The sequence below is a fragment of the Medicago sativa genome, chromosome 2 (assembly GCF_051527215.1).
Source record: "Medicago sativa cultivar Bolivia chromosome 2, Bolivia_mono, whole genome shotgun sequence".
Lineage (NCBI taxonomy): Eukaryota > Viridiplantae > Streptophyta > Magnoliopsida > Fabales > Fabaceae > Medicago > Medicago sativa.
The window spans coordinates 17,438,672-17,455,240 of record NC_140750.1 but is presented as its reverse complement, the minus strand read 5'-3'; the positions used below and the strand labels follow the sequence as shown (position 1 = coordinate 17,455,240).

Genomic DNA, 16,569 nt, shown 5'->3' with positions numbered 1-16,569 from the left:
GCTAGGCGCCTCAGCCTGGCAGGCACATGCGTCAGGTGCATGGCTATAGGCGCCCCGTTTCTTGCGGAAAAAGTCACTTTTCGTGACTTTTTCGCCCCTAGAGGTCCGTGTTTTTAGCCCAAGTTAGGTGGAAACTTTTCCTATAAATATTGCCTTCCTCATTCACAATTTCTCATTCAGAACTGGTGCAGTTCAAGAGGAAGGCGATTCTAGGAAGCCAAAGAGGAGTTCTATCTTCTCATATCTTTTCTAGGGTATGTTTTTATCTTTAAGTATTTTTGTCTTAGTTATCCTGCGTAACTAGATATTTATACATTAGGGTTCTAAGATGAACCTCTGTTTATTTTTGTTGGATAATTATTTAATTTAAGCTCGTTTTATTTTATTTTATGTTCGGTATTAAGTTTTATTATGATTAATTTATTCTGGCGAAGTGCAACCCTAGATTAGGTATTTAAGTTGTGACATGGCTTAATATTATTATTACTATCTGGATGCTTATATCTTGATATTTATATCCTTATACTAATAACTACATGTCTAGGAAGTTACTGATTAAGTAAGTAGATGAAAGATACCGAGAGCAAGTTGACCCTAGTAGTAAGTACTTAGGAGGTGACATTATTAATATTGAGTGAAATCTACTGAACCTGAGATGTAACTAGTTATTTAATAGGGAAACAAGCACCAAGGGTAATAAACCTAGTAAGACCATTGTCTTCGACCTCTAGGCAAGGTAGACGCTGATAGGGCTGCCCGTTTATAGAATTATCTAGGGGAGAATGAGAGTGTGTTATGAGTATCCTAAAATTCATAGATGGGAAGACCTCCGGGAACATTGGCCTTCATTGTCTTTGGAAACTTAGGAGCGTCAATTTAAGTTTATGTTTAAATTACCTTTGAATTAGCAAGACTCCGCACGTAAGGATCACTGTACGATCAGCAGGTGCAGTTAGCCATCGGAGGGATAGACCTAGATCAACCGAGATAGTATAGACCTCGCACGTAAGGATCACCATGCGATCAGTAGGTTTTATATTGACAACTGACTAGGTTAGAACATCCCAACAACCTCATCACTTATATAGTCTACTTAAGATAACTAAACGTGACATCAATGTTAATTAAGATCCAACAAAATAAATAGGGGGGATTCAAAGAGTCCTAACCGCTGCTTACTTTTCTGCAACCAAAACATATACCTTGCTTTGTTGCAAACAGATAAAAATTGAAATCTCTAACTCGTAACTCTTTTATTTTATATCGTCAAATTAAAATAAGTAACACGAGTTGTTTGGACGAAACGACAATCCCTTTGGATATGATACTCTACTTATCACTTTATTACTTGGTAAACGATTTAATGCACTTGTCTAATCTGACCATCAAGTTTTTGGCGCCGTTGCCAGGGATTATTGATATTTTCGACTAAGCAATTCAAATTACTTATTTCTATCTTTATTTTTCTGTCATTTATTTTTTAGTCATTTATTTTTCTGAATTTTATTTTTCTATTTTCAAAGATTCAAAAATACCAAAAAAAAATCAAAAATATTTTAAAAATACCAAAAATATTATTCCATTTGACTTTGTCCTACTAAGAACTTTGTGTAGTTTGTTTTATACGTAATACCAAAATAGATATTGTGCAGTTTGATCCAGACATAAACAAAATTGAACGAGCATTTTGGAAAGCACCCTGAATTGCACGAGAAAGGATAGAACAACCAGAAACAATCCAAATTGAAGACTATTCATCAGACGAGTCAGAAATGGGAGATAAACATCACATTACCCTAAGAGACTATGGGAGGCTAGATAATTTGGAAGAAGTATCACTTGGGTTTCAACCAGCAAACCCAGTGGTGTTTGACATTAAGAACAATGTTATGATGAATTTGAAATCTAACCAATTTTCAGGTAAGGAATTGGAAGATTGCAACGCTCACATGACACAGTTTTTGGATGTCTGCATCACAATCAATCCAACTGGGGTGTTAGAATCTGACAAACGACTTAGGTTGTTCGAATATTCTCTAACCGGAAGGGCAAAGGATTGGCTGGACACATTACCCAGTGGTACTATCGGAACTTGAGATCAGCTCAAGAGAGAGTTCTTGGACATGTATTTCCTTACTGCAAAATACTTGGCGCGGAAGAAAAAGATTTTCAGCTTCAAGCAACAAGAGGGTGGAGTACTTTATGATGCATGAGAAAGGATCAAGATACTATTGAAGAGGTGTCCAGATCACAAGTTTTCAGATATGGATATCATGCAAGCCTTCATTACGAGACTAAAGTCATATACACAGATGTTGCTATATGCTTCTGTAGGAAGGACCATGAAAATCAAGACAGCTGGTGAAGTACGAGAGCTGATTGACAACATGTCTCTGAATGAATATCGTGCACACACTAATGAGGAGTCTGCCCCAAAAAAGAAGTGTATGATAGATCTTAACACTCGGGATGTTTTACTTGCTATAGTAACAAACTTCTTAGCCTTCAACTAGAGACAACAGCCAAAAAGTTGGAAGCAAGAGAAGTGGCCAAAATATCTACAATGAGTACATATGAATTATGTGAGCAAGCTCATGAAAGTGGGGCATGTCTACCTACAAGTTTGAGGATATCAGAAGAGCAAGTCAAGTATATGGGAAATTTTTCTAAGCAGCAGAGGAATCTATACTCCAACACTTACAAATGAAGGTCAATTTTTGCTATATATTATGAAAATAATAGAGCTTAGCTTATAAATGTCACCAAATATCAAAAAAAAAAAAAAACTTACTAAAAAATAATATAAAAGAGCTTAGCTTAGAATAAATTAAATTTTTTCTTCATGTAGTTATTTTTACGTTGTCTTTTACTCTCTTTTTTAGAAGGAAAGAAAGATTTATATTTAATAAAATGACTAAAATATCCCTATAAGAAGGTGATATATAACTAATTTAATGTTATAATTTTTTTTAAAAGAAATTTAAAGTTAGCATTTTAGTAATAATCGAAAACTACATAACCGTATGATTTTTTTTATTCTGATAGAACATGACCATACAAATTTACTTTCATTACTTTATATTTTAATTTTAATTTATTATACTTTAATGTCATGTTAAAAAGCATTTGCATTTGTGGGCTTTTAAGTAATTTCGTTCAAAATAGTGCTTTCTTTACCCTTTCCGTTCTCAAAAGAGCAAAAACATTTTTTGTGTGGGACCCAGCATCATTACCCATTCCTTCCCTTTTCAAGGTCGTTCCAAATTAAGGAAAAATTGTTAATCCTTCTACTTTCTATCCTTCTTCAATCTTTCCTACTACTTTCACCCAAAACAAACAGGCCCCTAGTGTGGTTGGCAAATTAATTTTTCTTTTCAACAGCAGCTAAGTGTCCTTGAGATAAGAGAGAACGATAGTAAATTGTCGTTAAAGTGCAATTTGTGAAGTGAAATAAGCAAAATCCCAATGATAACGGTGGAGGAATGTTGGGAAGCCAGAAATGAAACTTGCCTATGCAAATTTTCATATTAATGCAAACATTTGGTTTCTATTATTTTTTAACACTTTCTTTTAATATTTTCTAAATATTGGTAAAAAAAAGGTCGGACTTAGTTTTTTTAGTGAGAGAAACTCAACCTTCTCTCTAAGTTCTTTCTCTCTTTCTTCATCGATGAGGGTTGATCTTAGGTCATTTTTTGACCTAGAATCACCCTATGCATCTTTTTTTTCCCATTTCTTTCAATCTAAATAAGTGATTTTCACATGTATCAAGTTTTTACTTTTGTGTTTTTTTATTTCGTTGTCCGAGTGTGGCGTTGTGTTGTTCGTCGTCTTGTGCATCGTTGTTTAATTTTGCGTCTTGTTGCGGTGTTCGTTTGATTCCTATTGAAAGATCAACTTCAATCAATCATTAAATCAATGATTTGAGTGTTAATATTGCAGATCCGGGAGCATGAGTATTCTGGTAATTTAGATTTTATCATATTATTTGTAGGCATTTTGACGTTGTATGCTATTAACTTGGGTGTTGCGAGTTTGTTCATATGCTATTAACTTGGGTGTTGCGAGTTTGTTCATAGATTCATCCTTTCTGTTTTTTGACGACGTTGATCATGATATTGTATTTTTTTTTGGGTGGTGGTCGGGGTTCGAACCCCGGACCTTGCATATATTATGCATTGTCCATACCAACTGAGCTAAGCTCACGAGTATTCTATCAATTTAAATGAATTAATATCATTTTGCTTTTGTCAAAAAAAATAAAAATATTATTATTTTAACTTAAAAAAATCGACATTATTATTTTATCTCTTTATATGTGCAATCTGGAATTTTACTTTAACTGAAATTATCTTTTTCATATATATTACGTAAATAATATAAACGTCAATTTTTGCTATATATTATGAAAATAATAGAGCTTAGCTTATAAATATCACCAAATATAATATATATATATATATATATATATATATGACCTTTTTTCTTACTAGAAATAATATAAAAGAGCTTAGCTTAGAATAAATTAACTTTTTCTTCATGTATTTATTTTTTACATCGTCTTTTACTCTCTTTTTTTCCCTAATTGCCTAAACATAAAATTAAGTTGGACTAACACTTCTTTTGTTTTATTTTTACTTTCGGCTTCTTTTCTGGGGTCCAAAGATCTTCATTGATTTAATGTCCCTTTCATGAAATCAAAGATATTGGCAAGGGAAGTTAATGCGGATTGGTAGAAAGTAACTACTCATAATGTCAATGTCATTCTAGTACACTAGCAACTTGTGTGGTGGAATTTACTTCAAAAACTTTATCATCAATGACTGAACCGTACTTATTTGTTACATCGTTGTTGTTATTTTTTATTTTTATCAAAGATAAGAGTACCAAATTATTTTATAAGCAAGCTTTATTAGTGGTTCATATTCTTATACGAGCCTTCTAGATAAGTGGATGCTAAAGGTATATGAATTTGGAACAAGACAAGTTTTGAGGTCCACAATATGTTGAGAAACTCATTATAAAATTGATATTCTCACAACATAATTGGTCACTTTATAGTTCACTTGTATTTTTCTTATGTGCCTAATTTCTCACATTGTGCAACAACAACAACAACAAAATGTTGCTTCCTATTGTTGTGTTGCTTTCTCTTTTTTCCTCTTCTTATGCTACAAATTCACCTCAAAATATTTTCATTCAATGTCTTGTAAACAATTCAGAGCCGTCAAATCCAATAATTGAATCAATTTTCACACAAAATAGTCCTTCATTTCCTTCAATCTTACAAGCCTACATAAGAAACCTTCGTTTCAACACAACAAAAACACCAAAACCATTTCTCATAATCACACCATTACATGTTTCACACATACAAGCATCAGTCATTTGTGGTCAAAAACACAATTTTCAAATGAAAATTAGAAGTGGAGGACATGACTATGAAGGTGTTTCTTATGTGTCAAATGTACCATTTTTCATCTTAGACATGTTCAATCTTAGATCAATTGAAATTGACATAAACACTGAAACAGCTTGGATTCAAAGTGGTGCAACACTTGGTGAAGTTTACTATAGAATTGCTGAGAAAAGTAAAACTCATGCTTTTCCGGCCGGTGTTTGTCCGACGGTTGGTGTTGGAGGACATGTTAGTGGTGCTGGTTATGGTAACTTGATGAGAAAATATGGTACTTCAACCGATAATGTTATCGATGCACAAATAATTGATGCTAAAGGTAGATTGCTTGATAGAAAATCAATGGGAGAAGATCTTTTTTGGGCTATAAGAGGTGGTGGTGGAGCTAACTTTGGTGTTGTTCTTTCTTATAAAATCAAGTTAGTTAAAGTTCCTAAGATAGTAACTGTTTTTGAAGTTAAAAGAACTTTGGAACAAAATGCAAGTGACATAGTTTATAATTGGCAACATGTAGCACCAACTACAAGCAATGATCTTTTCATTAGGCTTATATTGGAGGTTGTAAAAGATGCAAAAAATGGTGCAAAAACTATTAGGGCTACTTTTATATCTTTATTCCTTGGTGATTCAAAAACTCTTGTTTCACTAATGAATGAAACTTTTCCTCAATTGGGTTTAAGGGAAGAAGATTGCATTGAAACAAGTTGGCTTCAATCAGTGTTTCTTTGGGACAACATAAAGATTGATACTCCATTCGAGATTTTGCTTGAAAGACAACCTCAATTGCTTAGATACTTGAAGAGAAAATCTGATTATGTAAAGGAACCAATATCTAAAGAGGGTTTGGAAGGAATTTGGAAAAAGATGATTGAGTTGGAAAAGGGTGTAATGTTTTTCAATCCTTATGGTGGAAAAATGGATGAGATTTCACCAATTGAAACTCCTTTACCTCATAGAGCTGGAAATTTATGGAAGATTCAATATCAAGCAAATTGGAATGAGGCAGGGGAAGAGGTAACATCTTATCATATAAATGTTACTAGAGAACTTTATAAGTATATGACTCCTTTTGTGTCCAAAAATCCAAGACAAGCTTATCTTAATTACAAGGACTTAGATTTAGGTATTAATCATCATGGTTTTTTTAGTAGCTACTCACAAGGTAGTGTTTATGGAATTAAGTACTTTAAGGATAATTTTCATAGGTTGGTGGAAATTAAGACTAAGGTTGATCCTGGTAATTTCTTTAGGAATGAACAAAGCATTCCTGTGCTTGGTTATGTGGATAGAGTGAGAATTATAGTGATTGAGAAATCTTTGATTTCAATAATTTTTTGTTTGGTAGTTAATTGGATTTGGAAATTGTCACAAGGTCGTGGTACAAAAAAACAGTAGACTCAAGAGACCTTGTTATTGTAATGATTATTATGATGAATTATACTTTACTGGTTTTTATGTTTGTTTTGGAGGAAAAGACTTATATTTAGAGACAATTGTTGTCTTTTAGATTGTATAGTTATGTATTTGTGTAAATGATATGCCAATTGTTTTTTTTTTTTAACAAGCAAAAATATATATATATATATATATATATATATATATATATATATATATATATATATATATATATATATATAAACTACAAGCACAAGCAGTCTCTCACACAAAACGTACCAAAAAAACCACTTAAAAATTTACAATGTCAAAATCAAGATATAGAAATAAATTAGCCAATGCCCCAGCACAAGAGCGGCCTCGACCACCACATGTGCGTACAAAAAACAAAATTATTTTTCTTAGCTTTAAGCCACCATAAAGACAATGCCTTAACCTTTTCCAATAACAAAAGTATAGAATTTTCTTTCTTAAATAACTTGTTGTTACGCTCATTTGACACAATCCAAACACACAGTAACCAAACAAGTTGAAGAAAGGACCACCGCGATTTCAGCCCTCCTGTGTAAAAAATAAACTACTGAAAGTGATCTGTAATGACCTGAGAATCCGCCCCTTCAAAACCGATCCACGACCGCACTAACGGCCAAAGAGTGCCGAACGAGCTGCACGAGAGAACAACTGATGAGCATCCTCCACATGGCTTGTTATAGATTCTTATATGTAAATGATCTATATTGATTTTCTTTTATAAAAAAATGTTGATATTTTTATTGGACAAAAATAAAGTTGATGGTTATGCAGTATCATTTTGTTGGGAAGCCCCACAAATGGAAAACAATTATGAAACACATCCATGGATCTTAGATGGAATATACTAGACCAAAAAAAAAAAAAAAAAAAGTAATATCATGTTACGTGGTCCACCATCTCTTATCTTTATCTACCATTTATATTTATATTTATATTTTTGGCTTTCATAAAAGTATTTGAAGAATTTATTTTTACGGAATTTCAACAATTTATATATCATTCCTTCAAAAAAAAACAATTTATATATCATTTCCTTTTAAAAAAAAGCAATTTGCATACACTCATTTAGCACTTCATTTTATCTCTATATTTCTCTTTTTATCACATCACAAACTTAACAATCTATCATTTTATTTTATTCTCTCTTTCTTTTAAGGTGTATTCACTCATATGGGATCAACATTAGACATTTTCTTATATCATTTCAAATAAAACTACAATAATTTGTAACTAACCCCTAAATTATGTATCATTCTACAATACTATGTTCAAGAGTTACAAGGAAGGATAACACTCCCATGTACATATGAAATGGGCATCCACACCTCCTCTGTCTAGGATATCGTTTTGGATGCCTCAATTCTCTAATAAGATACTTCACATCTTCATATGTCTCTCTATTATAAGGAAAGAGCTTCATATGTCTCTCTATTATAAGGAAAGAGAAATGACTCTAATTCATGTATATGACTCGTATCTAGAAATTTAAATTGATTTGCTAACACATTTAAAAAATTAAATTGATTTGCCAACATATTTTGTGTGTGCAAATACCTTAATTGATTTTTTTAATAGAATTCGTACATTTTCCTCTAAAGAAAAATAGAATTCGTGCATATATTTGGTGGAGAAAATTGTGAGTTTATGCCACACCATGTATGTAGGATCTGGTGGAGAAAATTACATAGATGAGATGGAGATAAATTACATTAAACATGTGGCTGTAGCAAAGAAAGCAAACAAATCAAAGTTCTCCTGCACGTAGTGTGGTATAAATTAATGTACTTTTGCTTGCCACCCCAACCCATGTGACTTTTGGCTGCAATTGCAGTACGACAGCAACATCGAATCTTATAGATAATGCAACAATCTTTTGTACCACACTAATTGGTTACGTTTGAGTTTTAAAAAATGATTGATAGATGAGAACAAGTCATTAAAATAACGAATAATAGCACTTTTCAATTTTCATGATAACAACATAATAACATTTCCCTAAAAAGTTTCTTCAAAAAAAAACATTTCCCTAAAAAGTAATAGCACATTATAAGCATGTGTTAAAATATTTCGTATAATTATTCATTTGTTGATAGTTACGTAGTACTACAATATGAATAAAATAATATAAATTTTACAATAATTACTTAATCACTGTATTTATCATTGGTCTATTTGGTTCAACGGAGCGGAAGGAAGGGAAAGAGAGGTGAGGTGATGTGATGAGATATATTGTAATTAAATACAAAGCTTAACTATATTTTTAATCCCTCCGTTTTATCTCATTGTTAGAAAACATGACATCTATTGATGAAGGAGAGAAAAGCTTAACCAATTCTTTGTATTGATGGAAAAAATGAATATTGCAAATGAGAAAGTTATCCCACTTATGGGGAGGTTACAACTATATATACTAATGAGACTAATACTAGTGGTAACTAAACTATATATCTCTAATAGTCCCCCTCAAGTTGGAAGGTGTTCAAAACACTTCCAACTTGAAATGAGAAAATACAAGGAAATACATCAAGCAAATGAAAATACAAGGAAAGATGCCGGAAACACATCGGCTAAAAAAAAAACAAAGTCATCAAACAAGTGCTTATCCAACAAGAAGCAACCGCAACTCAAGGTTGAACCAATTGAAGGAATAAGCATCCAAGCAACGCTTAACCACCATCCGGTAGAAGCCAATATCAACAAAGCCAATTAAGGCACAACGCTTAACCATCAAGAGTTCTCAAGAACTCAAGATAGAAGCACAAGACAAAAAGAACAAGGATATCCAAAATCAATGATGATATCCAAAAAGGAAGTGCAAGGAAGAGCCATAGTCAACAATGGAAAGAGGTCATATGTTGAACAAACTTCACATCAAAAGTACCATGAAGCAACAAGACCAAGGTTCCAAAGATAAAAGTGATGCCCTCCTATACCGAGTCGAGACAAAATAACCAAATGCAAGGAAGGGCCATAGTCTACAATGGAAGGATGTCATATACAAGACCAAGGTTCCAAAGATAAAAGTGATGCCCTTCAAAGCCGAGCCGAGACAAGAACAAAAGGAAAGGTAATCAATCAAAGAATAATCCAAAAACTGAGCTGGAACCATAAGCCTCACCAAATACCAAATTAAACATAAGCAAACGTGGCGATGTTGAGTGCTTGAACACAAGTGCAGCCTTGTCCAAAATAGAGAACCATTTCAGCGTCAACAATGAGTTAAACTCACAATTCAGTAGCGTGAATGAACATAGCAGCAATATAGGTTTGCATAAATCCAGAACCAACTCTAATCCAAAACCAAAGTGAACATTCCATTCCAAATCATGATCAAATCTCATACCACAAATTAAGTGCATGAGAGAATTCACTTCAGTGGCACTAATATCAACAAAAGCAACGTGTTGTAAGGTTCAACAAATAAAGAATAACAACTTCCAAATCCTAAAGATCACTTGCAACCATGCTCCAACCCAAACTGCCACAATCACAACACTAGAAGTAGCAACTTTCCAAAGTAGTTGACAGGACCAAAGATTATACAACTGTGAACTTCCAAACATAACAACATATAAGGGAAGCTAGAGTACAAACTCAACAACTAAGGCAAGGAACTTGGGCACCAAATAGTAGCTTAATATGTTGTTGAAGCTCCATTCCATAGACAAAAAAAAGATAGCTCACAACACCAGAAATGAAGTAAGCCAAAAGCAACCAGCTCACTGTGTAAATCTCAGAGAAAAAACTAGAAAGGGCCACAAGCAAATATTCTTCTCATATCAATCAACTCCATGAGTTTCTTCCAATGATGTAAAAGGTCCAATCAACACCCAAAAATGACATAACAAACCAAATGATACATATGAAAGCCAAAATGTTCACAAAAGAAACTAGGAGTCATATCACTGATGTGTGTAATATGTTATGGTTCAATTCTTGAACTATACCTCAAAATAAGTGATACAGAACCAGTTTGTGAACATCGAAAGCAAGGTTGACAACAGATACAACTACATCAACTGATAACAATCCAACAAATTAGCTCCAAACTGTGAAGTCGAATGCATAATCATGCAAAATAAGTATATGATACCAGATAATTGTATGACCAGGAATTCAGCACACAAAACCATCCTCTGTACCTCCACAAAGTGAACATAAATCCATAACTGATTGAAGACTTCCAACAAACACATTGTGAGAGAGAAAGAAACCAGAACCATCTCAACAACTTGTGAGTATCCAAAGAAAATTGAATCAACAATATCCGGTATAATATTAGTGTGATTACGAGGCTCATATTCAAGCAAAAAATGATGCTGATCAAGTTGAAATTCAACACAACAACTGGATCAATCACAGAAATTGAAGCAGAAACATGAAGATAGCCAGAAACGCAATTTCAACATCTGAACCAAAACTGCTTCTCCAAAAAATCACTTCACTAAACACGCTTCTCCAAGTATTCAGTATGAAACCTGTTTAGAATCTGAAAAGCGAAATCGAAGGAAAGATTTCGATCGAGTAACGGGAATCGAATTAGAAATTGAACAATAGAGCACGAACAAAGGATCGAGAGAGAAAGAAAGAAATCGCGATCGTAACGGAATCGCAAACCCTAAGATTTGGGAAAAAGACACAAACGGAATAACGAATCAAACGATCGAACGAATAGAAGATGAAATAGAATCGAATGAAATTGAGATGCGGATCGAATAAGAAATCGATCGCACAAATCAACAACAGAAAAAGAATTCGAGCACTGGACAAAGGTGACGAGAAAGAAATCTGAATCTCAGTTTTGAGATTGTAACAGAATCAAGAACACAATGTGGACAAAAAAAAATCTCGAGAAAGTAAAAGAGGATCAACAAGGTGAAACAGAATCGAATCATGGAAAAAGGAAGAGAAAATGAAATGAGAAAGAAAAAAGGAATTGGAACGAGAGAAAAATCTACAGAGAGAGAAAAAGAAAAGAAAATAGAGAAAATTATATTTTCTCGAGAAAATGCAGCGGTAAATATCCTTCAAGGTGGATACCAGGTTTGCTCTGATACCATGTTAGGAAACATGGCATCCATTGATGAAGGAGAGAAAAGCTTAACCAATTCTTTGTATTGATGGAAAAAATGAATATTGCAAATGAGAAAGTTATCCCACTTATGGGGAGGTTACAACTATATATACTAATGAGACTAATACTAGTGGTAACTAAACTATATATCTCTAATACTCACTAATGGAATTAGTCTCTCCATTTCAAAATCACTCAATTTTGATCCCTTTCAAATGTTTAGACTCAAATTTGATGATGCGTAGTGTTTTTAATGACGTGGCACATGATTCGATGACTTCGGATGATCTGCATGTAATAATGAATAACACATCATTAATTACATAACAACAAGGTGAATTCAATGGTACTAGTATGGACACCCGTGCCAAGCACGGGCTAGAATTTCGTCGTAATTAAAACATTGGATGAAGATGTATTATTCTCATTTATGTGGTTGCTCTATGTCTAGTGAGTAGATTAACATCAGTGCTGGCTCTTTCCATAAAGTCCAATGATGATATTATAACTCGGTTCGACTTTGCGAATGAAGCATGGGTGAATCCCAGTGACAAATGTCGGCCGCGGAGAGTCTTATACTTAAGTGAGATATGTTAATGTGTTGACTGTGAGCTAAAGTTTCACATTGGATGTGAGATTAGATGTTGAGCAACATGTAAGTGATATGATCCATATACATAATTTCTTAAGGTTCAGGTTAAGATGTGGTGTCAAACTCACGTGTGTGGATTATCTTTGTATGTTGAGATGATCAAACTCAATGTAGGATTATGCGAAAATCACAATATTGTTATCAACCGGTTTTTTAGTTTTTGGATGTCATTTGTTTATTTTCATCTTAAAGTTTAGTTTTTATATGGCATTCTCTTCCATATGTTTTTTTTTTCATTCAACGTCTATTATTTCAATTTATTCACTTTTGGACTTTTGTGACAGGTGAAAATGGTAAATTGTCGATGTGTTATGTTGAGTTGACAAAAATATATATTTATTAGACTATTTAAAATCATGTAACGTTTTCCTTAAAAAAAATCATGTGACGTTTGTTTAATTGAATCTAATTTTTTGGTAAAATAATTACCTAAAAATCTCGGACTCCTTCAACCAACCCATAAAATAACCAGCAACTCACACTATTCTCTATACTCTTACAAAAAAATGCACAATACTTATTTTCTTTCGCCTATCTTCCCTTGTGTTTTAATTCCTTTTTTGATTTTTTTTTTTGCTTTTAATTTTCTTTATTTCTTCTCATGGAAGAAAGAAACATAAACCCCTCTCCATGAAACCACCGCCAACCAAATTTTTTGAACATTTTGTGATTTCAATTGACCATATTTAAATACATCATGTAATTACGGAGGTGGATAGTTGAATGATAATTTATCAAGTGTGTATTAAAGTTCTGTATTGGATGGAATAATAGATTTTGAACAACATATAAGTGAGATCACTCCTGATGCCTAAAGGTTTTGGACGAAGATATGATATCAATCTCACTTGTGAGGTTTCTCTTAATCTAAGATGGTGATCAAACTCTATGCATAATCCCCTAGAAGTCCCAAAATCATGATGAACGGTTTTGTTAGTTTTTATGTCATTTGTTTAACTTTTTTATCTTAAATTTTAGTTATTGAATTTCATTCACGTTCATTGTTTTTTTATTCAGCATTCCTTATTTCAAATTCTTTGACTTTGGTCTTTTGTGAATTCTGATAATGAAAAAAGATAAATGTATTATTTTGAGTTTACAAAAATATATACCTATTAGAAATTTTAAAATGATGTGACGTTTTTTAATTGAGTCTATTTTTTTCGTAAAGTAATTACCCCAAAATCTCCTAATCCTTCAACATACCTACAAAATTGCAAGCAACTCAATCCATTTGCTATACTTTAAAGGTTAAAGCACACACCCCTTACTTGTTTTCCTTACCATCTATCTCATGTAAAAAATTCCTTTTTCATGTTAGGTCTCAGTTTGTCCTTATAATTTGGATATGTCACCATATTACACATGCAAAACGTCTCACATTTCAGAGAGATGTTAATGTGTAATATGTGAGTTAAAGTTTCACATTGAATTCAATGGTAGATGGTGAGGAAAATATAAGTGAGATAACTTATGTACATAATGTCTTACGATTTTAGATAAAGATGTGGTGTGAATCTTACTTTTGTGGTTGATCTTAGCCTAAACTGATTATATAAAAAAAAAAATAGACTCCCTTAGAAGACACAATATTATGATGAACTATTTAGTTAGTTTTGGATATCATTTATTAAATTTTTTTCATCTTAACATTTATAGTTTAGGGATGTCATTTGCTTTGATGCTGTTTTTTTATTCAATATCTATTATTTCAAACCATTTTACTTTTAGTCTTTGGTGGGATCTAAGAATTGAAAAATGTAGAAGTGTTATGCTGAGTTGAAAAAAATACATACTCATAAGCTCATTAGATATTTTAAGTCGATATGTGGTGTCAATCTCCATTGTGTGATTGTTCTTTGCATAATATGAGGATCAGACACAATATAGGCTCCCTGTGTCGTCCCAACATTAAGATGAACTATTTTGCTGGTGTTTAGATGTCATTTGTTTATTTATTTTTTAACTTAAATATAGTTTTTGGATGTCATTCGCCTCATGCCATTTTTTATTCAACCTTTATCATTTAAAATTACTTTACATTTGGTCTTTAGTGGGATGTTACAATGGAAAAATGCAGATGTGTTATGTTAGTTGACAAAGCGCATGCTTATTAGACATTTGAAAATGACGTGACGCTTTGTTAATTAAGTCTAATTTTTTGGTAAAATAATTACCCAAAAATCTTCAACCCCTTCAACAAACCCATATAATTACCGGCAACTCAGTTTATTCCCAATAATTTTTCGGATAAAGCATGCTACATATATTTTTTTCCCTAATCATTTTTATCATGTTCAAATTGTTTTTTCGTATTCTATTTTTTCTTTTTAATTTCCTTTCTCTATTATCATGAAATAAATAAACATAAATTTGCCTCCATGAAATCACTATCAAACTACCTTTTTGAACATGATGTGCCTACGATTGACCTTATTTGACTATGTCACATATTTACTGATGTGGATAGTCACACACTTGATTGACATATGTTAATGTATCAAGTGTGAGTTGACGTTCTACATTGGATAAAATAGTAGATTTTGAACAACATATAAGTGAGATGACACATATACTTAATGACTTAAGATTTTTTTGTGAAGATGTGGTGTGGCAATCTCACTTATATGGTTGCTTTTGACCTAATATGGTGATCTAACTCAATGTAGGCTCATCTGAAAGTCCGAACATTATCCCAAAATTATGATAAACTACTTTGTTAGGTATTGGATGACATTTGTTAATTTTTTATCTTAAATTTTAGTTATTGGTTGTTATTCACTTTCATGCTATATCTTTTATTTAACCTCTATTATTTCAAATTCATTCACTTTTGATCTTTGGTTGGATTTGACAATGAAAAATTGCATGTGTTTTGCTAATTTGACAAAATAAAGGGTTGTTGTATTTATTATTAAAACAATGTGACATTTTTTATTTAGTTTAATTTTTTGGTAAAATATATACTAAAAAATTTCGAACTCTTTCAACAAACTCGTAAATCACCAGGAATTCACTCTATTCTATATACTTTCATAGACAAAGCACAAACATTTCTTTTTTTCTTATCATCTCTCTCATGTTTGAATTGCTTTTTTGTCTTCTATCTTTTTCTAATTTACTTTCTCTCTTCTCATGAATGAAAAGAATAAAAACATTCATCCATTAAATCACCACCAACCCACTTTTATAGCATGTTATGTTTTCTCTAATCTTATTTGGTTATGTTACCAGATTACAAATGTACAAAGTCTCACACGTAAAGGAGATATGTTAATAACTTAATATGTCATATATGAGTTAAAACTTCATATTGGATGCAAGAGTATGTGGTGAGAAACATATAAATGAGATGACTTATATACCTAGTGCGTTAAAGATTAGGACGGAGATGTGGTGTCAATTTCATCTTTGTGGTTACTCTTAGTCTAATGTGATTATCCATGAGAAGACTTTTGGTATTTGCTGAAAAGTAACCATGGAAAAATATTGATGTGTTACTTAAGCTGATAAATTACATATTTATTTAACATTTTAAATGATGTGATATTTTTTTAATTAAGTAAAAAAGAAATGGTAAAAAGAAACGTCATATTAAACATTCCCTTAATTAAGGGGTGTGATCGTAAAAATAAGTGGTATGCTTATTCAGTCATTTAAATTGAAAATAAATCATATTTACATCAAACTGAAGAAAATATCTATATTTACGATGATGTGTATTATTTATTTTTTTATGAACGATGATGTATATATACTTGTTAGTAAGCATTCCATTAAAATTCACCAAAAGAAAAATATGCTTGTTGGTGGACATATTCAAAACTATCAAATACATTTGAAAAAAAAAAATAAAAGAATATATTTTGCATTGCGGATGTTTTTCTCACAAAGAAAACTTGTTATTTTTAATTTGTTTATTTTTTATAAGTGAAAGTTTAGTGAGTCAGACTCCAAGGGCTCATCTGAATTAGGATAGATTTTGAGATTTATCGAGCT

At 32.1% G+C, this 16,569-nt stretch overlaps 1 protein-coding gene and 1 pseudogene across 2 annotated transcripts; both read left to right on the top strand.

Annotated features, from left to right (window-relative positions):
* The first annotated feature begins 1,772 nt into the window (after positions 1-1,772).
* LOC146945094 (uncharacterized) lies at positions 1,773-2,513 on the top strand. Its single transcript, XM_085748024.1, has 2 exons — positions 1,773-2,079; positions 2,335-2,513. The coding sequence occupies exons 1-2, from the start codon at positions 1,773-1,775 to the stop codon at positions 2,511-2,513; spliced, it is 486 nt and encodes a 161-aa protein (XP_085604150.1).
* Positions 2,514-4,935: 2,422 nt separating this feature from the next.
* Positions 4,936-6,871, top strand: LOC146945093 (berberine bridge enzyme-like 8 pseudogene; annotated as a pseudogene). The gene has a single exon (XR_015026224.1). The product of XR_015026224.1 is annotated as a berberine bridge enzyme-like 8 pseudogene (transcript).
* Positions 6,872-16,569: the final 9,698 nt, after the last annotated feature.

Excerpts from the sequence above, each read along its gene's own strand:
- LOC146945094 (XM_085748024.1), top strand. The coding sequence starts at position 1,773 with ATGGGAGATAAACATCACATTACCCTAAGAGACTATGGGAGGCTAGAT. Across the intron at positions 2,080-2,334 it reads GCTGGACACATTACCCAGTG|GAAGGACCATGAAAATCAAG; the intron begins GTACTATCGGAA and ends ATGCTTCTGTAG.